Source organism: Dendrobates tinctorius, unplaced genomic scaffold (assembly GCF_039654945.1).
Source record: "Dendrobates tinctorius isolate UK_male_01 unplaced genomic scaffold, ASM3965494v1 ptg000017l, whole genome shotgun sequence".
Taxonomy (NCBI): domain Eukaryota; kingdom Metazoa; phylum Chordata; class Amphibia; order Anura; family Dendrobatidae; genus Dendrobates; species Dendrobates tinctorius.
The window spans coordinates 8,996,072-9,023,252 of NW_027361685.1; the positions used below are offsets into that span (position 1 = coordinate 8,996,072).

Genomic DNA, 27,181 nt, shown 5'->3' on the forward strand with positions numbered 1-27,181 from the left:
GAAAATGACGGCGTATACAACCCTGGAATACAACAAAGGACTTTTTATTCTAGAAAGGTTTCAAAAAACGGAGGAAAAGAGGCGGGCGGAAACACCATAGTGCCAGCAAGAAGAAATCCGCAAAGGAACAAAAATCGGAGGTATTAGAGGTTCTTATATGGAACCTCTCTAGTTATATACTAACGGAAGATCAAATTTCCTTATTATCTAGAGGACTAGGCTGCTGTCCGATGTATAACTTTGATTTATATAAAACCTTGTTAGATGTTAACAAATTGGCACGCAATTTTACCATTAAATATCATTTTTCTGATGATAATGTTACAAAGTTATATGATGATATTCCTATTATAGATGAAGATATCATGTTATCCTATGAAGAACAAAAAACACTTTTGTCTGCAAAAAAACTACAATGCGAAAGCACAGATAGCTATATAGATCTGAACTCAACCTTTCATACAAAAAATCCTCAATTTTATCCCCTGAAGTCACGACCACCAGTCCTCGATTCCTTCCAGGAGCTGGTGGAAAGTGAACTTATAGAGCTGGATAAGGAAATTAGAAATAATCCTATAAATAGAAATAATTTATCTACAAAAGAAAGAATGGCTTTAAAGGATTTAATACGTAATAAAGATCTGTTAGTACGTGAGGCTGACAAAGGGGGAGGAGTAGTTATTCTTAATGCAGGATTGTATGAAAGGTTGAATTTATTAGACCTCGAGAACTCTAAAGCTTATCAAGAAATATTCTATGATCCTACTATTGAATTTAATGGGGAGCTCAAAGCACTGCTAGAGGAGGGCTTATTCAATGGGGCTCTAACACAGGTTATGTGACTATTTACATGTCACCTGTCCAATTGTTCCTATTTACCATTTTTACTTTGGAAACTAGGATGCCAATTGGCTTAAACAATAGAGAAGATCTAATTAGAATTTATTAAAAATCCTAAAATTATGATTCTTATGTTAATAATTACAACCTGCTTTGTTCTAAGTTTATAAATATACTTTTTTGAGCAAAAATTATATTATAGAAATATTGTGGAGGACAACAGGAGAATAAAATCTCTGTATATATATTCTGTTATATCATGTATTGTAAAATATTTGTAAAATATATGGAAAAATTACTGCTAGCGTATTAGCTTTTGTTAGGGTTAACACTTGTTTTTAAATAGTTAACCTTATAGGTTGATGCCCACAAGTGTGATCTATTAACGCTTAATCAACTATAGCACCACCTTCTTAGGATCTTTTCCTTCTTACTGTATATCCCAGAAAAATAGCAATGTGTATTATGGCAATGATAAAGGTCTAGCCGAAACGCGTCTTGCCGTGCGCTTTACAGCAGTAATTTTTCCTATTTCTGCCTATATCTATAATATGCTGCTATGGATAAATATTTTTAATCTATGTTTGAAATAAAGAAGATTTTTTAAGTACTTCAAACTTGGCTCGCTGGATTCATCTCCTTTTCGCATCTTTAAAGATAACCCCTTTGGTTACAAATTTGTTTTTATTCTTTTTTTAATGCCAATAGCATGTCATCCACATATAAGAGCATCTGGCTCCTTCTGGTGACTCACATTGAGCTAGGTTAGCCGATTTTACCTGGAAACAATAGTAGGTGATTCACAGTACCCTTGTGGGATTCCGGTGAATGTATACCTGCTCCCCTTATATGTGAATACAAACCAAACCTGGCTATCTGGATGTACCAGGATGCTGAAGACATTACTGACATCACTGTAAAGACCTTATGTTCCGGCCTCCAGCCATTCAGCAGAGTATGGAGGTCCGGCACTGTGGGGGCTCTTGTTATCACCGCCTCGTTTACAGATGGGGGCGCCCTCCCTACTGGAAACAAGGCTGTGTTACAAGGTGAGCTGGCACAGGGTATAATCACCCTTATTATCGATCCCACATCTGCAGGTCCTGAGGACCACAAAGATTCTGGGTATGTGGTCAATTCCTCCTCTAATTCTAGGAGAGGATCAGCATTTCTCACTCGTTCCCCTGCCTCCCTGCAGGTGGACACTGGGTTTAGAAATGGTGTTCCACTTTAGTACTTGTGACCATACCTGCAGTCTGGCATTGTAGAATGAGCCATCACCCAAATCCTCCCATCGTTACTTTCCTTACACCCCAACAAAATCACCAAGGAATTTCCATGATCTACTTTACATCTGGAGAGGGAAACATGTGGCTCGGGGCCTCTAAAAAGCAAAAACAACAATTTAATTTGTTCTGACAGATTACAACTGGCGACACAGTTCCCTTATGATCCCAGTATAGAGTGTCCAAGAACACTCCACAGGCAGAGACACAGCGTCGGACTGGAGCACCTCGGGCCCACCAGAGAAAATCATTCTTGGGGCCCACTATGTAGCTACATAGAAATAAATACAAAACCACCAATTGTGTGGTAAAACACGCTAATATCAGGGTATAATATAAGGTAGTACACGTCTTAATTATGTAGCAGGGGTTGGGGTAGAATCATAGAGGGGTAGCCCTAGAATATAATGTAGCCTCCCTTATAAAATATAATGCAACCCCCTCATAAGGTATAACACAGTCCCCACCATAGGGCATAATGCAGCACCCTCATAGGGCATAATGCAGCCCCCCATATAGTATAATACAGCACCAACACAGAATATAATGCAGCCTCCCCATAGAGAATACTGTAGCCCCCTAAAAGGGCATAATGCTGCCCCCTCATATAGTATGATGTAGCCCCCCAGAATATAATGTAGTCCCCTGAGAGAATAATGCCGCCCCACCACAGAATATAATGCAGCCCCCCATAGAGTATACTGTAGCCCCCTCATATAGTATGATGTAGCCCCCCCAGAATATAATGTCCCCTGAGGATAATGCAATCCCCATCAGAATATAATGCAGCCCCCCCATAGAGTATAATGCAGGCCCTCTCCACCCCCATCATTGTCCTCATCACCACCTCAATCATTGCCTCCTCCCCACCATCATTGTCCATTTTATCACCTCCATGATTGCCTCCCCCACCGCCATCATTGCCCATCACCATCATTATTGCCTCTCCCCACCACCATCATTGTCCATCACCTCCATTATTGCCTCCCCACCTCAATCATTGCATCCCCACCTCCATCATTGCCCATCACCTCCATCATTGCCTCCCCACCAATCATTGTCCATCACCTCCATCATTGTCTCCCCCACCATCATTGCCCATCACCTCCATCATTGCCTCCCCCACCACCATCATTGCCCATTACCGCCATCATTGTCCATCACCTCCATCATTACCCATCACCTCCATCATTGCCCATCACCTCCATCATTGCCTCCCCCACCGCCATCATTGTCTATCACCTCCATTATTACCTCCCCCACCACCATCATTAACCATCACCTCCATTATTGCCTCCCCCACCAATATCATTGCCCATCACCTCTATCATTGTCTCCCCCACTGCCATCATTGCCTCCCCCACCAATATCATTGCCCATCACCTCCATCATTGTCTCCCCCACTGCCATCATTGCCCATTACCTCCATCATTGCCCATCACCTCCATCATTACCCATCACCTCCATCATTACCCTTCACCTCCATCATTGGCCATTGCCTCCTCACCGCCATCATTGCCCATCACCTCCATTATTGCTTCCCCATCAATACCATTGGCCATCACCTCCATCATTGTCTCCCCCACTGCCATCATTGCCCATTACCTCCATCATTGTTCATCACCTCCATAATTGCCCATCACCTCCATTATTGCCTCCCCCCACCACCACCATTGCCCATCACCTCCATTATTGCCTCCCCAAACAATATCATTGCCCATCGCCTCCAGCATTGTCTCCCCCACTGCCATCATTGCCTCCCCCCACCAATATCACTGTCCATCACCTCCATCATTGCTTCCCCCACCAATATCATTGCCCAACACCTCCATAATTGTCTCCCCCACTGCCATCATTGCCCATCACCTCCATCATTGTCTCCCCCACTGCCATCATTGACCATCACCTCCATCATTGCTTCCCCCACCAATATCATTGCCCATCACCACCATCATTGCCTCCCACCACCCCTCACACACACACACATACACACAGCACTGGTCCGCATCACTCACTCACATAGCAACTCATCACACACACACACACACACAGCACCGCATCACTCTCACACACACAGCACCACATACACACACAGGCACACAGCACAACTCACCTCCCTGCAGCAGCAGCACATCCCGGAAGCCTCTTTCTCTCCGGCAGCTTTCCCTCTGATACAGAACGCTGGATGATGATGTCATCCCGCTGGGCTGTCACAGACAGGAAACGCCCAGAAAGCAGGAAGCCGGGAAGTGCTGCGGCTGCGGGGAGGTGTGATGTGCTGTGTGCCTACGTGTGTGTGTGGTGCTGTGTGTGAGAGTGATACGGTGCTGTGTGTGTGGTGCTGTGTGTGAGAGTGATACGGTGCAGTGTATGTGGTGCTGTGTGTGAGAGTGATACGGTGATGTGTGTGTGGTGCTGTGTGTGAGAGTGATACGGTGCTGTGTATGTGGTGCTGTGTGTGAGAGTGATACGGTGCAGTGTGTGTGGTGCTGTGTGTGAGAGTGATACGGTGCTGTGTGTGTGGTGCTGTGTGTGAGAGTGATACGGTGCTGTGTGTGTGGTGCTGTGTGTGAGAGTGATACGGTGCAGTGTGTGTGGTGCTGTGTGTGAGAGTGATACGGTGCAGTGTATGTGGTGCTGTGTGTGAGAGTGATACGGTGTTGTGTGTGTGGTGCTGTGTGTGAGAGTGATACGGTGCAGTGTGTGTGGTGCTGTGTGTGAGAGTGATACGGTGCAGTGTGTGTGGTGCTGTGTGTGAGAGTGATACGGTGCAGTGTGTGTGGTGCTGTGTGTGAGAGTGATACGGTGCTGTGTGTGTGGTGCTGTGTGTGAGAGTGATACGGTGCTGTGTGTGTGGTGCTGTGTGTGAGAGTGATACGGTGCAGTGTATGTGGTGCTGTGTGTGAGAGTGATACGGTGCAGTGTGTGTGGTGCTGTGTGTGAGAGTGTTACGGTGCTGTGTGTGTGGTGCTGTGTGTGAGAGTGATACGGTGCAGTGTATGTGGTGCTGTGTGTGAGAGTGATACGGTGCAGTGTGTGTGGTGCTGTGTGTGAGAGTGATACGGTGCTGTGTGTGTGGTGCTGTGTGTGAGAGTGATACGGTGCAGTGTATGTGGTGCTGTGTGTGAGAGTGATACGGTGCAGTGTGTGTGGTGCTGTGTGTGAGAGTGTTACGGTGCTGTGTGTGTGGTGCTGTGTGTGAGAGTGATACGGTGCTGTGTGTGTGGTGCTGTGTGTGAGAGTGATACGGTGCAGTGTGTGTGGTGCTGTGTGTGAGAGTGATACGGTGCAGTGTATGTGGTGCTGTGTGTGAGAGTGATACGGTGCTGTGTGTGTGGTGCTGTGTGTGAGAGTGATACGGTGCAGTGTGTGTGGTGCTGTGTGTGAGAGTGATACGGTGCTGTGTGTGTGGTGCTGTGTGTGAGAGTGATACGGTGCAGTGTGTGTGGTGCTGTGTGTGAGAGTGATACGGTGCAGTGTGTGTGGTGCTGTGTGTGAGAGTGATACGGTGCAGTGTGTGTGGTGCTGTGTGTGAGAGTGATACGGTGCAGTGTGTGTGGTGCTGTGTGTGAGAGTGATACGGTGCAGTGTGTGTGGTGCTGTGTGTGAGAGTGATACGGTGCAGTGTATGTGGTGCTGTGTGTGAGAGTGATACGGTGCTGTGTGTGTGGTGCTGTGTGTGAGAGTGATACGGTGCAGTGTGTGTGGTGCTGTGTGTGAGAGTGATACGGTGCAGTGTATGTGGTGCTGTGTGTGAGAGTGATACGGTGCAGTGTGTGTGGTGCTGTGTGTGAGAGTGATACGGTGCAGTGTGTGTGGTGCTGTGTGTGAGAGTGATACGGTGCTGTGTGTGTGGTGCTGTGTGTGAGAGTGATACGGTGCTGTGTGTGTGGTGCTGTGTGTGAGAGTGATACAGTGCAGTGTGTGTGGTGCTGTGTGTGAGAGTGATACGGTGCAGTGTATGTGGTGCTGTGTGTGAGAGTGATACGGTGCAGTGTGTGTGGTGCTGTGTGTGAGAGTGATACGGTGCTGTGTGTGTGGTGCTGTGTGTGAGAGTGATACGGTGCAGTGTGTGTGGTGCTGTGTGTGAGAGTGATACGGTGCTGTGTGTGTGGTGCTGTGTGTGAGAGTGATACGGTGCTGTGTGTGGTGCTGTGTGTGAGAGTGATACGGTGCTGTGTGTGTGGTGCTGTGTGTGAGAGTGATACGGTGCAGTGTGTGTGGTGCTGTGTGTGAGAGTGATACGGTGCAGTGTGTGTGGTGCTGTGTGTGAGAGTGATACGGTGCAGTGTGTGTGGTGCTGTGTGTGAGAGTGATACGGTGCTGTGTGTGTGGTGCTGTGTGTGAGAGTGATACGGTGCAGTGTATGTGGTGCTGTGTGTGAGAGTGATACGGTGCAGTGTGTGTGGTGCTGTGTGTGAGAGTGATACGGTGCAGTGTGTGTGGTGCTGTGTGTGAGAGTGATACGGTGCTGTGTGTGTGGTGCTGTGTGTGAAAGTGATACGGTGCAGTGTGTGGTGCTGTGTGTGAGAGTGATACGGTGCAGTGTGTGTGGTGCTGTGTGTGAGAGTGTTACGGTGCTGTGTGTGTGGTGCTGTGTGTGAGAGTGATACGGTGCTGTGTGTGTGGTGCTGTGTGTGAGAGTGATACGGTGCAGTGTGTGTGGTGCTGTGTGTGAGAGTGATACGGTGCAGTGTATGTGGTGCTGTGTGTGAGAGTGATACGGTGCTGTGTGTGTGGTGCTGTGTGTGAGAGTGATACGGTGCAGTGTGTGTGGTGCTGTGTGTGAGAGTGATACGGTGCTGTGTGTGTGGTGCTGTGTGTGAGAGTGATACGGTGCAGTGTGTGTGGTGCTGTGTGTGAGAGTGATACGGTGCAGTGTGTGTGGTGCTGTGTGTGAGAGTGATACGGTGCAGTGTGTGTGGTGCTGTGTGTGAGAGTGATACGGTGCAGTGTGTGTGGTGCTGTGTGTGAGAGTGATACGGTGCAGTGTGTGTGGTGCTGTGTGTGAGAGTGATACGGTGCAGTGTATGTGGTGCTGTGTGTGAGAGTGATACGGTGCTGTGTGTGTGGTGCTGTGTGTGAGAGTGATACGGTGCAGTGTGTGTGGTGCTGTGTGTGAGAGTGATACGGTGCAGTGTGTGTGGTGCTGTGTGTGAGAGTGATACGGTGCAGTGTGTGTGGTGCTGTGTGTGAGAGTGATACGGTGCAGTGTGTGTGGTGCTGTGTGTGAGAGTGATACGGTGCTGTGTGTGTGGTGCTGTGTGTGAGAGTGATACGGTGCTGTGTGTGTGGTGCTGTGTGTGAGAGTGATACGGTGCAGTGTATGTGGTGCTGTGTGTGAGAGTGATACGGTGCAGTGTGTGTGGTGCTGTGTGTGAGAGTGATACGGTGCTGTGTGTGTGGTGCTGTGTGTGAGAGTGATACGGTGCTGTGTGTGGTGCTGTGTGTGAGAGTGATACGGTGCTGTGTGTGTGGTGCTGTGTGTGAGAGTGATACGGTGCTGTGTGTGTGGTGCTGTGTGTGAGAGTGATACGGTGCAGTGTGTGTGGTGCTGTGTGTGAGAGTGATACGGTGCAGTGTGTGTGGTGCTGTGTGTGAGAGGGATACGGTGCAGTGTGTGTGGTGCTGTGTGTGAGAGTGATACGGTGCAGTGTGTGTGGTGCTGTGTGTGAGAGTGATACGGTGCAGTGTGTGGTGCTGTGTGTGAGAGTGTTACGGTGCTGTGTGTGTGGTGCTGTGTGTGAGAGTGATACGGTGCTGTGTGTGTGGTGCTGTGTGTGAGAGTGATACGGTGCAGTGTGTGTGGTGCCGTGTGTGATAGTGATACGGTGCAGTGTATGTGGTGCTGTGTGTGAGAGTGATACGGTGCTGTGTGTGTGGTGCTGTGTGTGAGAGTGATACGGTGCAGTGTGTGTGGTGCTGTGTGTGAGAGTGATACGGTGCAGTGTGTGTGGTGCTGTGTGTGAGAGTGATACGGTGCAGTGTGTGTGGTGCTGTGTGTGAGAGTGATACGGTGCAGTGTGTGTGGTGCTGTGTGTGAGAGTGATACGGTGCTGTGTGTGTGGTGCTGTGTGTGAGAGTGATACGGTGCAGTGTGTGTGGTGCTGTGTGTGAGAGTGATACGGTGCAGTGTGTGTGGTGCTGTGTGTGAGAGTGATACGGTGCAGTGTATGTGGTGCTGTGTGTGAGAGTGATACGGTGCTGTGTGTGTGGTGCTGTGTGTGAGAGTGATACGGTGCAGTGTGTGTGGTGCTGTGTGTGAGAGTGATACGGTGCAGTGTATGTGGTGCTGTGTGTGAGAGTGATACGGTGCAGTGTGTGTGGTGCTGTGTGTGAGAGTGATACGGTGCAGTGTGTGTGGTGCTGTGTGTGAGAGTGATACGGTGCTGTGTGTGTGGTGCTGTGTGTGAGAGTGATACGGTGCTGTGTGTGTGGTGCTGTGTGTGAGAGTGATACGGTGCAGTGTGTGTGGTGCTGTGTGTGAGAGTGATACGGTGCAGTGTGTGTGGTGCTGTGTGTGAGAGTGATACGGTGCAGTGTGTGTGGTGCTGTGTGTGAGAGTGATACGGTGCTGTGTGTGTGGTGCTGTGTGTGAGAGTGATACGGTGCAGTGTGTGTGGTGCTGTGTGTGAGAGTGATACGGTGCTGTGTGTGTGGTGCTGTGTGTGAGAGTGATACGGTGCTGTGTGTGGTGCTGTGTGTGAGGGTGATACGGTGCTGTGTGTGTGGTGCTGTGTGTGAGAGTGATACGGTGCTGTGTGTGTGGTGCTGTGTGTGAGAGTGATACGGTGCAGTGTGTGTGGTGCTGTGTGTGAGAGTGATACGGTGCTGTGTGTGTGGTGCTGTGTGTGAGAGTGATACGGTGCAGTGTGTGTGGTGCTGTGTGTGAGAGTGATACGGTGCAGTGTGTGTGGTGCTGTGTGTGAGAGTGTTACGGTGCTGTGTGTGTGGTGCTGTGTGTGAGAGTGATACGGTGCTGTGTGTGTGGTGCTGTGTGTGAGAGTGATACGGTGCAGTGTGTGTGGTGCTGTGTGTGAGAGTGATACGGTGCAGTGTATGTGGTGCTGTGTGTGAGAGTGATACGGTGCTGTGTGTGTGGTGCTGTGTGTGAGAGTGATACGGTGCAGTGTGTGTGGTGCTGTGTGTGAGAGTGATACGGTGCAGTGTGTGTGGTGCTGTGTGTGAGAGTGATACGGTGCAGTGTGTGTGGTGCTGTGTGTGAGAGTGATACGGTGCAGTGTGTGTGGTGCTGTGTGTGAGAGTGATACGGTGCAGTGTGTGTGGTGCTGTGTGTGAGAGTGATACGGTGCAGTGTGTGTGGTGCTGTGTGTGAGAGTGATACGGTGCTGTGTGTGTGGTGCTGTGTGTGAGAGTGATACGGTGCAGTGTGTGTGGTGCTGTGTGTGAGAGTGATACGGTGCAGTGTATGTGGTGCTGTGTGTGAGAGTGATACGGTGCAGTGTGTGTGGTGCTGTGTGTGAGAGTGATACGGTGCAGTGTGTGTGGTGCTGTGTGTGAGAGTGATACGGTGCTGTGTGTGTGGTGCTGTGTGTGAGAGTGATACGGTGCTGTGTGTGTGGTGCTGTGTGTGAGAGTGATACGGTGCAGTGTGTGTGGTGCTGTGTGTGAGAGTGATACGGTGCAGTGTATGTGGTGCTGTGTGTGAGAGTGATACGGTGCAGTGTGTGTGGTGCTGTGTGTGAGAGTGATACGGTGCTGTGTGTGTGGTGCTGTGTGTGAGAGTGATACGGTGCTGTGTGTGGTGCTGTGTGTGAGAGTGATACGGTGCTGTGTGTGTGGTGCTGTGTGTGAGAGTGATACGGTGCTGTGTGTGTGGTGCTGTGTGTGAGAGTGATACGGTGCAGTGTGTGTGGTGCTGTGTGTGAGAGTGATATGGTGCTGTGTGTGTGGTGCTGTGTGTGAGAGTGATACGGTGCAGTGTGTGTGGTGCTGTGTGTGAGAGTGATACGGTGCAGTGTGTGTGGTGCTGTGTGTGAGAGTGTTACGGTGCTGTGTGTGTGGTGCTGTGTGTGAGAGTGATACGGTGCTGTGTGTGTGGTGCTGTGTGTGAGAGTGATACGGTGCAGTGTGTGTGGTGCTGTGTGTGATAGTGATACGGTGCAGTGTATGTGGTGCTGTGTGTGAGAGTGATACGGTGCTGTGTGTGTGGTGCTGTGTGTGAGAGTGATACGGTGCAGTGTGTGTGGTGCTGTGTGTGAGAGTGATACGGTGCTGTGTGTGTGGTGCTGTGTGTGAGAGTGATACGGTGCAGTGTGTGTGGTGCTGTGTGTGAGAGTGATACGGTGCAGTGTGTGTGGTGCTGTGTGTGAGAGTGATACGGTGCAGTGTGTGTGGTGCTGTGTGTGAGAGTGATACGGTGCAGTGTGTGTGGTGCTGTGTGTGAGAGTGATACGGTGCAGTGTGTGTGGTGCTGTGTGTGAGAGTGATACGGTGCAGTGTATGTGGTGCTGTGTGTGAGAGTGATACGGTGCTGTGTGTGTGGTGCTGTGTGTGAGAGTGATACGGTGCAGTGTGTGTGGTGCTGTGTGTGAGAGTGATACGGTGCAGTGTATGTGGTGCTGTGTGTGAGAGTGATACGGTGCAGTGTGTGTGGTGCTGTGTGTGAGAGTGATACGGTGCTATGTGTGTGGTGCTGTGTGTGAGAGTGATACGGTGCTGTGTGTGTGGTGCTGTGTGTGAGAGTGATACGGTGCTGTGTGTGTGGTGCTGTGTGTGAGAGTGATACGGTGCAGTGTGTGTGGTGCTGTGTGTGAGAGTGATACGGTGCAGTGTATGTGGTGCTGTGTGTGAGAGTGATACGGTGCAGTGTCTGTGGTGCTGTGTGTGAGAGTGATACGGTGCAGTGTGTGTAGTGCTGTGTGTGAGAGTGTTACGGTGCTGTGTGTGTGGTGCTGTGTGTGAGAGTGATACGGTGCAGTGAGTGTGGTGCTGTGTGTGAGAGTGATACGGTGCAGTGTATGTGGTGCTGTGTGTGAGAGTGATACGGTGCAGTGTGTGTGGTGCTGTGTGTGAGAGTGATACGGTGCTGTGTGTGTGGTGCTGTGTGTGAGAGTGATACGGTGCTGTGTGTGTGGTGCTGTGTGTGAGAGTGATACGGTGCTGTGTGTGTGGTGCTGTGTGTGAGAGTGATACGGTGCAGTGTGTGTGGTGCTGTGTGTGAGAGTGATACGGTGCAGTGTATGTGGTGCTGTGTGTGAGAGTGATACGGTGCAGTGTATGTGGTGCTGTGTGTGAGAGTGATACGGTGCAGTGTGTGTGGTGCTGTGTGTGAGAGTGATACGGTGCAGTGTGTGTGGTGCTGTGTGTGAGAGTGATACGGTGCTGTGTGTGTGGTGCGGTGCTGGGGATGGGCTGCCCACTATTAAAGAGGAATGGTATTCACGCCTCTCTACGCCCATAGGGGCGTGGAGAAGCGTGAATATTCATTTCGTTTTAGCAGCGGGGACAGGAACTTGTCTCCTGCTGCTGCTAGCTGGCACAGGGTGGGCCCCCTTGACTCAGGGGCCCTATACCCACTGACTTGGGGGCCCTCGAGCAGTGGGGGCCCTTGGAGCAGTGGGGCCCTAGGCACTTGCTGGCCAGTAAGCCAGCAGGTGTCAGTGCCTGGGCCCACCGGAGAATCCTCCGGTTCTCCGGTGGGCCAGTCCGAGCCTGCGTAGACAATGGTCCTCTGTGTCTTACCACTTGCTCCTTTTACCACTATGCAGGCAGCAGACAGTCCAATAGTCGGTATCTCTTCTGGATGTACTAAGGTTCTAGTGCTGCTGCTGAATCAACAAGAGAAGTGACCTCATGGCTTCCCACAAGGACGGTTACTTCTGGAAATACAGTGTTTTATAAACGTATTTCTACTTTAGCCAAATTAAATATTTCCTCTCATTACACATTTCTTGTACCAAATTTTCACATTTTATCAAAGTAGTTTACCATCAAATACAACCCATCTGTCAGGGGACACCCTCAGCTCTTCTAGTGGCCCCTTCTTATCTCAAAACCACAACCACATTCCACAACAATCCTCACCTCACAGCTTATCTCCCACCTCAGGACTGTTTGCTCTGGGTGGTGCCGTCTCCTAGTTTTTCAAGATTAAAAAGACATTGTCAGGGATCTACAATGTTTACTCTCTATTTGTTATAATATGTAAGAGTTGGGCCTATAAGTTACCAATAAGGACACATTGCACATCTGATCTGAAGACTGTTCTCTCTGGGTACCTGATGAGAAAGGACCATATCCGGTCTCATTCCAGGGATACCCTCTTGGTACAATCTTAATAACTTTCCAGCCATCAGATGAAATGGTCAATAACAATTCTGCCTTAAGGGCCTGTCACACTAAGCGATATCGCTAGCAATATCGCTATAACATCACTGGTTTTTATGACGTTATAGCGATATTGCTAGCGATATCACTGTCTGATACTTACCTCTGACCGCTCCCCCGCTAGTTATCGCTGATCGCGCGAGAACATCCTGGACCGTTTCTCGTCGTCAGCTTCCTGCGGCGCTTCCTGCTGGGCTTCCTGCTGGCGCTGACGAGCAACGCGTGGACGCGGGCGGGAGGACATCAGGACCGTCTCGTCTGACAGGTAAGTAACGACCCCCGACCCCTGCGATGTTGCTGGTGAGATCTGCCTGTGTGGCAGCTCACTAGCGACCACTTAGCGATGCACCAGCGATCCCGACCAGCGATATGACGCGGTCAGGATCGCTGGTGCATCGCTAAGTGTGACAATACCTTTACAATGAGGACAAGACCTTAAAATATAGCTATGGGACAAAGTCCCATAAGGATGTTACATGAAATTCTTAAATACAAAAGACAAACAAGATGAGGACTATACACAATATAAACCCTGGAGCACAATGGATTTCTACCCACTTGTATGAAATCTCACAAATATCAGTGAAATTCATAAGTCAACAAGAAGATAGTAAACCAGTAGCAACAATACGATTACTGCTACTAATATCCAGGATCTAAATAATCCTCACTGATTACACTATGTCCTAGGTATTCACCAGCTTGTATCTCTATATCGTGCCACCTCCGTCCGATGAAGGCCTGTAAGGGGCGAGTGTGACAACACAGTGTAATAATAACAAAGTGCCCCAAGGACTATGGCTACTGATATCACAAAGATACATATGCTCACAAGGACTTCTGACTAGTGCAAAGGCCCTTTACATTTAGCGATGTACCAGCGATCTGACCAGCGATCCGACCAGGTCAGGATCGCTAGTGCATCGCTAAATGATCGCTAGTGAACAGGCAGACCTCACCAGCGATGCAGCAGCGACGCAGCGGATGATACTTACCTTTCACACACAGCGATCCTGACGTCCTCCCGTCCACCTCCACGCGTCGCTCGTCGGCACCAGCAGGAAGCCCCAGCAGGAAGCTGACAACGAGAAATGGAGCCAGACATTCTCGCGCGATCAGCGATGGACAGCGGGGGAGCCGGTCGGAGGTAAGTATCATACATAGCAATATCGCTAGCAATATCACTATAATGTCACAAAATCGGTGACGTAGCGATATCGCTATAACGTCACAAAATCGGTGATGTTATAGCGATAGCGCTAGCGATATCGCTATGTGTAAAACCCCCTTTACAGTACAAACACACAACAATTTTCACAGTTAGGGACTGGACATACACACATACACAGAGACATATAAGACAAGAGAGTAAAGTTCCCTCATACTCTTACAACCTGAACTGCTGAGATAAAGTCCAATGACACTGCCTCTTTATATCCAGAGACGTTCCCGTTCTTAATATCAGGTATTCAGAGCACCACCGGTGCAGACTCTCCTCAGTGAAACGAGGAGGGTTCAGTCACTCTGTGTTATTAAAAGAAAAACATATAACAATACAACATAGAATATTCTCTATGGGGATCAGGTGGCGTGTACCTAGGTGATTTATACCACTATAGTAACCTATGATTTGTCTCCAGTCCACAGGTGACTGTTAACCATGCCTACTGGACTCCCTTATACAGTCAGGATTTTATATTCCAATCCTTATACATTCACTCAAGATAACATTCAAGGAGTCTCATGTGTAACATAAAACATATATTTATGGCGTTTTAGTTCTATATAATTTTAAAAGACAGACAAAACAGCACACTTACCAGGAAACAACATTCAACAAAGTACAGAAGACAAAACAGAATACTGGCAAAAATTCATCTTATACTGGGTTCTATTTTAGGTTAATCCAGCGGATTCCTTAATCCGACGAGAATCTCCCTTGATTCTCCCATCTAGATCAATTTAACGTGTACACACAGTTGCCTTCTCACACTGGCTTTGTACCCATTCTACAGAATTTTTTACAAGAACAAACCCCATTCCTATGGAGCTTCGCAACTTACAGGAGTTATTATAACTCCAATTGCATGTAAACAACTTCCAACTTACAGGAGCCAATCACAAACTCCAATTTGAAAAGTCCACAATCACAGTCCCCATTCAATTCCTAGAATAACATTCATACTGGATTAACAAGGTTACTGAATATAATGAAAACTAGTAAATGTTCTTACCTGTATTCAGATACAGACGATTCCCAGAGATCCTTAGACTATACGAAATCCGTCACTTTCCCTCAGACCGGGATAACTGATAATGCCCCTGTTGATGCCTACTGTCAAGGCGGAGGACTTACTCCCCCGTGCACGGTTTACAGTACTCACCGGTGAGGGAAAGGTGTTGGATTTCTCGGCCAACGCACTAAATATCAGTGGTTTTAGTCTTCCAATTAGAAATCGTCCAGACCTGAATAAGTAAGATCCTTTATTTGTCATGCCGGCATGGAGAAAGATTGACAACCACACCAGCTGTGGGCAGTCATCTGTCTGACTCCATACAGATTCTTAGAGTTTAAATAAGAAAAGAATAGGGTGTTCAAAATACTACATTTTCAAATATAGTACATACATTGGAATATGCTTAGCTGTAAACAATTCTTATCTACGTTACCAGAGAAGTAAAGGTATGACATTTTATTTTTGTACGTTAGATAAGGATAGCAACCTAAGCATTACAGCCAAGTATTACATCAGCTGAAAAGAGTGTCTAGGCATAATAATGGCATATATGCAATCATGTATATACTGTACAGTATATATATATATACTCACACACATACACGTATGCATATATATACAGTGGGGCAAAAAAGTATTTAGTCAGTCAGCAATAGTGCAAGTTCCACCACTTAAAAAGATGAGAGGCGTCTGTAATTTACATCATAGGTAGACCTCAACTATGGGAGACAAACTGAGAAAAAAAAATCCAGAAAATCACATTGTCTGTTTTTTTTTCATTTTATTTGCATATTATGGTGGAAAATAAGTATTTGGTCAGAAACAAAATTTCATCTCAATACTTTGTGATATATCCTTTGTTGGCAATGACAGAGGTCAAACGTTTTCTGTAAGTCTTCACAAGGTTGCCACACACTGTTGTTGGTATGTTGGCCCATTCCTCCATGCAGATCTCCTCTAGAGCAGTGATGTTTTTGGCTTTTCGCTTGGCAACACGGACTTTCAACTCCCTCCAAAGGTTTTCTATAGGGTTGAGATCTGGAGACTGGCTAGGCCACTCCAGGACCTTGAAATGCTTCTTACGAAGCCACTCCTTCGTTGCCCTGGCGGTGTGCTTTGGATCATTGTCATGTTGAAAGACCCAGCCACGTTTCATATTCAATGCCCTTGCTGATGGAAGGAGGTTTGCACTCAAAATCTCAAGATACATGGCCCCATTCATTCTTTCATGTACCCGGATCAGTCGTCCTGGCCCCTTTTGCAGAGAAACAGCCCCAAAGCATGATGTTTCCACCACCATTCTTTACAGTAGGTATGGTGTTTGATGGATGCAACTCAGTATTCTTTTTCCTCCAAACACGACAAGTTGTGTTTCTACCAAACAGTTCCAGTTTGGTTTCATCAGACCATAGGACATTCTCCCAAAACTCCTCTGGATCATCCAAATGCTCTCTAGCAAACTTCAGATGGGCCCGGACATGTACAGGCTTAAGCAGTGGGACACGTCTGGCACTGCAGGATCTGAGTCCATGGTGGCGTAGTGTGTTACTTATGGTAGGCCTTGTTACATTGGTCCCAGCTCTCTGCAGTTCATTCACTAGGTCCCCCCGCGTGGTTCTGGGATTTTTGCTCACCGTTCTTGTGATCATTCTGACCCCACGGGGTGGGATTTTGCGTGGAGCACCAGATCGAGGGAGATTATCAGTGGTCTTGTATGTCTTCCATTTTCTAATTATTGCTCCCACAGTTGATTTCTTCACTCCAAGCTGGTTGGCTATTGCAGATTCAGTCTTCCCAGCCTGGTGCAGGGCTACAATTTTGTTTCTGGTGTCCTTTGACAGCTCTTTGGTCTTCACCATAGTGGAGTTTGGAGTCAGACTGTTTGAGGGTGTGCACAGGTGTCTTTTTATACTGATAACAAGTTTAAACAGGTGCCATTACTACAGGTAATGAGTGGAGGAAAGAGGAGACTCTTAAAGAAGAAGTTACAGGTCTGTTAGAGCCAAAAATCTTGATTGCTTGTTTCTGACCAAATACTTATTTTCCACCATAATATGCAAATAAAATGAAAAAAAAAACAGACAATGTGATTTTCTTGATTTTTTTTTCTCAGTTTGTCTCCCATAGTTTAGGTCTACCTATGATGTAAATTACAGACGCCTCTCATCTTTTTAAGTGGTGGAACTTGCACTATTGCTGACTGACTAAATACTTTTTTGCCCCACTGTATATATATACATGCACATAAAAGAAAGGACTTTATTACTATTATTATAACATTAGTAGTTTGGGGAACATGTAGGACTTGTTTTTAATCACTTTTTATTCTGCTGTTTGTGAGGTAGGATTTAGAAAATGACGGCAATTCTGCTAATGTTTTCTATTATGTGACTGTACGGCCCCTTCACATGACCTGTCATGGTTTTCACAGATGCCACGTGTCCCCTATTTGACATACGGTGCTGCTCTTATGTCCGTGTTTTCCCAGCAGCACATGTGGGTATACAGGTGTATATGGGTCGCCCCATCCCAGGGCTGTGGGGTACTCGGTACCGGTGTCAGCGGGATGTGTCACAGCGGCGGTGACCCGGTCTGTGGCCCTGGGCGCCCAAATCAATGGTGGTGTGTTGTTAATGAAGTGGAATAGTTCGTGACGCCACCTGTGGTGTTTGGCAAGCAAGATGTTAAAGCCAACGCTGCGTGCAGATCCTCTGGGGCTGATGGTGTGTTGCAGCATAGATGGTGTAGCTCCCCACAGGTGAAGATGTAACCCCAGGGCAGTGTATAGGTGCAGGCAGTGTGAGGAATGTTGGTACCAAGATGTAGCAGTGCTGAAGGTGTTGGCGCACAAAGGAATGGAAGACACCCCAGGGCTTGTAGTTCCAAAGCTTTACTCACAGTTCGTGGTACACACTGGCGCCTGCCTCTGTGCCGTGTCCTCCGGGGTAGAGACTCAATCAACCTCCCGGGCAAGTCAGGATTCTCCTCTCCAACACCCCGCCAACTTGTACCTCTCCTGAACGACTCCTCTATTGTGCCTTTTAGTGTGAAGAGCTCCAGTACCGTGGTACTCTGAAGTTCCTCCTGTCAGATGTTCCTAACAGCTCTCCTCGTACGGCAGACAGCTGTAGCCTCTCTCGGGGACTCCCTTTATCCTGAGTCCCGGCTCTCTATCCGTGTTGCTTTTGTGCCCCAAGTCTTGGATGGGAGTAGTGCATTTACAGCCAACTACTCTACCGGTGTCTGCTGCAGAACCATAAGTGTCCATACAACCTCGGGGACCGGGCCCCGGCCTTGCGCTGAGAACCTATAGGTAGGGTTCCTCTTCCAACCCACAACTCCTCTCTGTTCTCCTACTCCTTCGTTCCGTGCTGTTCCTTCTCTCTCTTATGGAAGCTTAGGTTGCAGTTCTATGTCTTCTCCTTCTGTTCCCTTCCCATGTCAGCTGGCTCAGATCACTGAGGCAGCTGCAGCACTCCTTCCTCTCTCTCTCTCTCGGACCCATCCTCAGTCTCTCCTGACTGACTGTCCTTCTCCCGCCTGACCTCCCATCAGACTGACCTGTCATTCTAAACCTTCCCAACCTTTTATGTATCTCAACTCCACCCACCTCCCAGCACATCTCGTGTTACAAAGCAAGGAACCACGAAAGGTGCTCTGCTATCCTCTAAGTGTGGAGCTGCAATCTGGTCCATTGCTGAACTATCCTGTGTGTGGGTTCAGGTGTTGGAGCATGGAAAGGAGTTCCCAACTTACCTAGGTGGTGGGGCACTACACCTTAGGAGAAGATGCAGTACCTCTGTGGCGACCGAGCCCCAGGGGCGCCACATATACAGTGTACACAGAGGGGTCTGCGACTGAAGCTGTGGGTATACGGGTGTATACCGCGTACATGGGAGTCTGTGACGGAAGCTGAGGGAATACAGGTGTATACAGCGTTCACAGAGGGGTCCCCTCCGTACACACACGGGTCCGCTCCGTACACCTCGTACACACACGGCTCCGCTCCGTACACCTCGTACACACACGGCTCCGCTCTGTACACCTTGTACACACGCGGCTCCGCTCCGTACACCTCGTACACACACGGCTCCGCTCTGTACACCTTGTACACACACGGCTCCGCTCCGTACACCTCGTACACACACGGCTCCGCTCCATTCACCTCGTACACACACGGCTCCGCTCCGTACACCTCGTACACACACGGCTCCGCTCCGTACACCTCGTACACATGGCTCCGCTCCGTACACCTTGTACACACGCGGCTCCGCTCCGTACACCTCGTACACACACGGCTCCGCTCCGTACACCTCGTACACACGCGGCTCTGCTACATCCACCCTGTAAACCCCTCCTGACCCCACACATAAACTTCCCCTCATCCAGCACCATGACAACCAGCACAGCAGAGTCCTGCCCACACTGAGGCCCCTGACCATGTGACCCCTGACTCCTCCCCTCCTGTGACCTCATCACAGGTCCTGTGCGCACAGAGCAGCTGTAGAAATCTCCGGCCTCGGGGGTCTCACCAGACTTCGCTCTTTTCTTGCAGGGGCCGCAGTGGATTTCATCCTGGATCCATAGAGCTGAATAGAGGAGCGATGTTCCTTCAGTCTGATGGGAATTGATGGTGACGTTTGTCCAACGTCCACGTCACCGAGTAAATCCCCCCAGGACTGCAGCCGGTAAAGACCCCGATATCCACAAGTGTCCCCTCTAATTGGGGGAAAGGGATAGAAAAGCCTCTTATCCCGAGGGGAAACCCTGTACATGGAGACATCGGCCTCAGATCTCTCCTGTCCTGTTCTTCCAGAAAAGCCTCAAACTTCTGTGTGTGACTCAGAGCTGAGATCTAACGTGAGAGAAGATTCCAGTGCGGGGAAGACGGGAAACCTTCATATAGACGGCCGGTGGGGATGGAGGCAGTGACCGACTCTGGCCACATCTGTCTCTAGAGCCGCAGTAGGAGATGAAGATGTCGTCCTCATCATGAAGGAGTTATTTCTCATGTCGCGTGTAATGAATCTCTCCTGCAGTATTGCTAATGCCGATTCCAGTGTCGGTAATGAGACGAGAATTAGCGTTATGGAAGATGAGTCTATGAGGAACGTGTTCAGCTGCCGACTCCGAGGAGGAAACTGCTTGTTGTCTGTGGCCTAAATATATAGGTTTTATTAGTAGATGTCAGGGGAGAAAACTAAACCCTGTAAGATAATAAATCTCCTCATATGTTTCCCTTATTATCTCCAGTAATTGTATTATTATACAGGATTCTTATGCTGTTACATCGGATCATCTTCTTCTCATTCAGGTCTCTACAATATCGGATCCTCTCAGTGAAGATCTTCTACAGAAGAGAATTCTCCTGATTTACCCATCAAGGATGGATATGGACAGAGACAAGATGGCAGAGAGGATGTTACACCTCACCCTAGAGATCCTCTTCCGTCTCACTGGAGAGGTGAGAGATTCTGATGACCTCACATTACATCATTCTTATCTATGGGAACAACAGATGGACAGAACTGGAGAGGTGAGGACTCTGGAAATGTCTGTAGTGAGATTTATTAATGTGTCTCTCCATTACCAGGATTACACAGTGGTGAAGAAGACCTCTAGTGATCGCTGTCAGGACCCTGTGTCCGAGGGATGGGGAAGACCCCTGAGCCCAATCACGGGGCCTCCACCTCACCCCCTGATCCATGAGGACATCAATGACCAGAAGATCCTAGAACTCATCTACAAGATGATTGAGCTGCTGACTGGAGAGGTGACACTGCTGGGAATGCTGGGACATTATACAGTAACACTATGAAGGGATCGGGGGGATGACGGTATCATTGTATGTGTCAGGTTCCTATAAGGTGTCAGGATGTCACAGTCTATTTCTCCATGGAGGAGTGGGAGTATTTAGAAGGACACAGAGATCTGTACAAGAACGTCATAATGGAGGTTCCCCAGCCCCTCACATCACCAGGTAATAGACAGGACTAAATACACACGGCCTATAATTATCTGTATGTAGAGAATGAATTCAGTCCCTGTATGTGTTTCCTCCAGATCTATCCAGTAAGAGGACAACACCAGAGAGATGTCCCCGTCCTCTTCTTCCACAGGACTGTAAACAAGAAGATCCCAGTGCTCCTCAGGATCATCAGGTAGATGGAGAGAAGGTGTCAGGAGATCTCCCCTATGATGTGTAGACGGCTGTGAAGGTCTTGTGCTCAGTCTTGTTTTATCCACCAGTATTATATGTTTTATACTTGTGTAATGAGAGCGGTGGAGATGGCAGGATTAGAGCTGATCATAGATGGGACTTCTCCATCTGTCTGTGACTTTTACAATATTTGTTTCAGGGTGAAGATCTGACCCATATTAATACTACAGAGACATATGTAAGGGGTGATGAGCGGTGTAAAGAGGAGATTCCCACATATGACTACCCAGGTGAGTAGTAACCACTGAATGCAGAGAAGTCACACATTCCTCTCAGTCACCGGCTGTGGCTGCTTTATCGGTGGTGTAGTCCGGCCGTATTACCATGATCACCATTTTGCCTCTAGATCACAACATTCTCCTCCACCCAAAACTGTTCAAATGACTTTGGGCATTGAAAGCCCTTTTCTATAGAACTTCCCACCTGGAGGATCCACCTACCCCCTGGGATTTGGAGACGCTGACCGTTACCTGCCCAGATCTGTAACTATAAAGCCAAATGACAGCGTACGTAGAATGTGCTGACAAGATAGAAAATCACTTGTAAAAAAGTATTATGCTGGGCCTGTAAGAGAAAGCGGAGGGTAATGATGCTGTTGGCTTCCTAGATCCCTGAGATCTTATCGGATGAATCTTCTCTCCCTTCTGTGCTGCTGAATGTCTCATGGTCCCTACAAGACCAGGTCCAGTCTTTCTGGCCAAACTTCCCTTTTATGAGCGACAACAGTAAATGTGCAGTGAGGCCAAGTGTGAATTTCTGTCCAATAACAGCAGAGTTTCGCTTTATCCTGACTTTTCAATTTGTATTAAAACCAACTAACTTCCAGGAGGATTGTGATAATCTCCAGGACAAACATTCCACCTGTGCCCTGATAGATCTCTAAGCTGTGCGTGGCTGAGGGCTGTAATATACATTTATTCCCGCCTGCAGGAGATGTGTTGGCTCCAGCCCTGGTGTCATGGAGTCACTCCACGTCATACATTACATTGTTTTTGATCCTAATGAATTCAGATTACTGCACGGTCTCTCCTGAAATGGGGGCGCTAATATTTTCTCTACTCTTCTGGTCAGGACTCACAGTGGCTCCAATGATCCACCATAAATGAGGGCAACCCTGTTTTAGTGATGGAGTTCTCCCTTCATATTTACGTTGTTGTTGGGGATGTTACATAGAGTAATAAATTATGTCTTTTTTACCTGTTCATTCTGTATGATGACAGAGGTATAGTATTGAGGCGCACACAGTCTAATAGGGGAGGTGCTGGTGTAAGGACTGAGAAGTCCCAAATAAAAGAGAGTCAAGGGTTCACCGCGCACTCATTTATAATGCAGATTTTCATTTATTACAGTCCAAAAAAAGCTGCTCTTACAAATGAGCGGGTCTTACCTTTTATGTTACTTATTCTTTTGTTCGTACTTACAGTTTTGTCTGTTTCGTTGTATTTACATTTTATTCTTTTCTGTTAGTGATTCAGTGAGTAAGACCCGGGAGGGGCGAAATGTCTGATGTAGCTGTTGTCCCTTTTTACAACCTTGGTTGCTATGTTTATGACTACTGCTCATTTGTAAGACCAGTATTTTGGACTGTAATAAATGAAGTTCTGCCTTATACATCTTATGAGTGTGCACTGAACCCTTGACTCTCTATTCTGTATGATATTTTGTGGCGGGATCGGCCGGCCTCACTTATGTGAGTCTGTAACTCCCTGATAGTCTTGAAAAAAATCTCTCCATTGCCACTTCCAAATGTCTGAGATCTAAATTTAAGGTGAACCTGTCAGCAGGATTGTGCTCAGTAACCTACAGACACTGTCAGGTCAGCGCCGTTATACTGATTACAGTGATACCTGGTGATGAAATCCGTCTTGTGGTTGTTGTTTAATCTTTATTTGTAACTAGCTGAAGACCCCGGTGCTGCCCGGGCACAGTAACTAACTGTGGTTAGTTATAGCAAATTATAATTATCCTCCATCCCATAGTCCCGTGCCCATATACCCATCATACATATCCACGATCCCATAGGCCCGTGCCCATATACCCATCATACATATCCTCCATCCCATAGTCGAGTGCCCATATACCCATCACACATCTTCCATCCCATAGTCCCATGCCCGTATAACCATCATACATATTCTTCATCCCATAGTCCCATGCCCATATACCCATCATACATATTCGCCATCCCATAGTCGAGTGCCCATATACCCATCACACATCCTTCATCTCATAGTCCCATGCCCATATATCCATCATACATATCCTCCATCCCATAGTCCCGTGTCCATATACCCATCATACATATCCTCCATCCCATAGTCCCGTGCCCATATACATATCCACCATCCCATAGTCCCATGCCCATATACCCATCACACATCCTCCATCCCATAGTTCCGTGCCCATATACCCATCATACATATCCTCCATCCCATAGTCAAGTGCCCATATACCCATCACACATCCTCCATCCCATAGTCCCATGCCCATATACCCATCACACATCCTCCATCCCATAGTCCCATGCCCATATACCCATCATACATATTCGCCATCCCATAGTCGAGTGCCCGTATACCCATCATACATATCTGCCATCCCATAGGCCCGTGCCCATATACCCATCATACATATCCTCCATCCCATAGTCGAGTGCCCATATACCCATCACACATCCTCCATCCCATAGTCCCATGCCCATATACCCATCATACATATCCTCCATCCCATAGTCCCATGCCCATATACCCATCATACATATCCGCCATCTCATAGTCCCGTGCCCATATATCCATCATACATATCCTCCATCCCATAGTCCAGTGCCCATATACCCATCATACATCCTCCATCCCATAGTCCTGTGCCTTTATACCCATCATACATATCCTCCATCCCATAGTCCCTTGCCCATATACCCATCATACATATCCACGATCCCATAGGCCCGTGCCCATATACCCATCATACATATCCTCCATCCCATAGTCGAGTGCCCATATACCCATCACACATCTTCCATCCCATAGTCCCATGCCCGTATAACCATCATACATATTCTTCATCCCATAGTCCCATGCCCATATACCCATCATACATATTCGCCATCCCATAGTCGAGTGCCCATATACCCATCACACATCCTTCATCTCATAGTCCCATGCCCATATATCCATCATACATATCCTCCATCCCATAGTCCCGTGTCCATATACCCATCATACATATCCTCCATCCCATAGTCCCGTGCCCATATACATATCCACCATCCCATAGTCCCATGCCCATATACCCATCACACATCCTCCATCCCATAGTTCCGTGCCCATATACCCATCATACATATCCTCCATCCCATAGTCAAGTGCCCATATACCCATCACACATCCTCCATCCCATAGTCCCATGCCCATATACCCATCACACATCCTCCATCCCATAGTCCCATGCCCATATACCCATCATACATATTCGCCATCCCATAGTCGAGTGCCCGTATACCCATCATACATATCTGCCATCCCATAGGCCCGTGCCCATATACCCATCATACATATCCTCCATCCCATAGTCGAGTGCCCATATACCCATCACACATCCTCCATCCCATAGTCCCATGCCCATATACCCATCATACATATCCTCCATCCCATAGTCCCATGCCCATATACCCATCATACATATCCGCCATCTCATAGTCCCGTGCCCATATATCCATCATACATATCCTCCATCCCATAGTCCAGTGCCCATATACCCATCATACATCCTCCATCCCATAGTCCTGTGCCTTTATACCCATCATACATATCCTCCATCCCATAGTCCCTTGCCCATATACCCGTCATACATATCCTCCATCCCATAGTCCAGTGCCCATATACCCATCACACATCCTCCATCCCATAGTCCCTTGCCCATATACCCATCATACATATCCTCCATCCCATAGTCCAGTGCCCATATACCCATCACACATCCTCCATCCCATAGTCCCTTGCCCATATATCCATCATACATATCCTCCATCCCATAGTCCAGTGCCCATATACCCATCATAGATATCCTCCATCCCATAGTCCAGTGCCCATATACCCATCACACATCCTCCATCCCATAGTCCCTTGCCCATATATCCATCATACATATCCTCCATCCCATAGTCCCTTGCCATATACCCGTCATACATATCCTCCATCCCGTAGTCCAGTGCCCATATACCCATCACACATCCTCCATCCCATAGTCCCTTGCCCATATACCCGTCATACATATCCTCCATCCCATAGTCCAGTGCCCATATATCCATCATACATATCCTCCATCCCACAGTCCAGTGCCCATATACCCATCATACATATCCTCCATCCCATAGTCCAGTGCCCATATACCCATCACACATCCTCCATCCCATAGTCAACTATTATGACATCATAATGAGCGGCGGCGGGGCTTGCAACCTATGATGACATCAGCGTCGCCATGGCAACCATTGTGACATTATAATGAGGGGCGGGGCTTGATACGCACACACTGCTTCCCCAGTATGCAAATAGGGGCATTATGACATCATAATGAGGGGCGGGGCTTGACGCGCACACACTTTTTCCCCCAGTATGTAGATAGGGGCAAAATTGTTTGGTGAATTGGAACGTGCGGGGTTAAAATTTCCCCTCACAACATAGCTTAGGACGCTCTTGGGGTCCAGAAATGTGACTGTGCCAAATTTTGTGGCTGTAGCTGCGACGGTGCGGATGCCTATCCCGGACATACACACATATACACACACACATACATACACACATACATACACACTTTGAGCTTTATACATTAGATTAACAGTGAACGAGATTCTCGTGCTTTGGGGCGGGGCTGTGGCGGGGCTGTGGGCGGGGCTTTATGTGGTCTGATTACATATTCATCTGTATTGGCTTATGACAGGTCGCTGACCCCTCACTGACCTGCCCCCATTATTACATAATGCATATAATAGCATTGATATTATTGGTGATAATGCCTATAATATTGTGGCTATTGTGAGGCTTAGAAAAAAATTACATCCAGCAAAATGACACCAGCGGTGCTTGTCCAGTAGCATCTATCTCTTACTTATTATAGGTGCTACTGCGCAGGCGCCGCCACCACTGGTGACGTTTTGCTGGCTCTAATCTTTTTCTAACCCTCACAATAGTCATCTATAGATTATCAAAAATAAGGAAGCGAGAGCGAAACGTGCGTCGGGGCCTTGGCGTGGCGCACAGGCATCTTTGAACATGGGTAAGAGGGTTTGGTTCAATCTCATGTGAGCAGTGGCTTTCATATTTTGTTACTGTTTTTTTTCTCTCCACAATACATGTGTCTATGGTAATATAATACGGAACGATACTCTCACTTTGGCAATATGTGGTGTGCATACGTATTCCTATATTTGCCAGTGTTTATTTGCTGAATGTACATTTGCGGTTTGATTGTCTTTCTAAACGCCTCTTTTCATGTTCATGTGTGATTAAGGCATCTTTCACACATCCGGTTTTACATAACATTTGCCGGATCCGGCGCTCTGGCATGACGCCGGATTGCGCCTGACGGCGAAAAACTGATGTGTGAAAGTAGCCTAAGGGAGCTTCGCACATGTAATACTCCTCTTAGGTTACTATCACATCGTGTTGCTCTCTGTCTTAATTACCTCATGCCTGTGTGGCCGCACCATGGTTGTGTTGCTGTCCGCCTGATTTTATTAGTTTTTGTACATAAGGTGTGGAGCATTTTATATGTATATTTATATGCCCTGTTTTGGTGGATTTAAATAAAGGCTTTGTCATACTTTTTTTGATAAACAGGGATAAGATGGAATTTGTGACTTTTCTTATACACACACCTTCTTTTGACTCTATTCTAGGGATCTAAGCTCCCAAAGGTTCTTTATTGCTTTTCATGATTCATGGACAGTATCTCTAATCAAGAAATATGATTGTTATATCTACCTTTGATTCTAGCTATGTTTTCATCACTATTATATGCATTACATAAAAATGGGGGGCAGGTCAGTGAGGGATCAGCGACCTGTCATAGGCCAATACAGAGGAATATGTAATCAGAGCACCACATAAAGCCCCGCCCACAGCCCCGCCCCAGAGCACGAGAATCTCATTACTGAAAACTACAAATACAGATTAAATAACAACCACAAGACGGATTTCATCACCAGGTATCACTGTAATCAGTATAACGGCGCTGACCTGACACTG

At 47.7% G+C, this 27,181-nt stretch overlaps 1 protein-coding gene across 1 annotated transcript in view; it reads left to right on the top strand.

The window, feature by feature from the left end:
- Positions 1 to 230: 230 nt before the first annotated feature.
- LOC141082431 (uncharacterized) overlaps positions 231 to 27,181 on the top strand; it is a 178,187-nt gene continuing 151,236 nt past the window's right edge. Inside the window, exon 1 of the mRNA XM_073566374.1 lies at positions 231 to 833. Coding sequence (XP_073422475.1) covers positions 231 to 833 — 603 coding nt within the window. The remainder of the gene's footprint in view (positions 834 to 27,181) is intronic.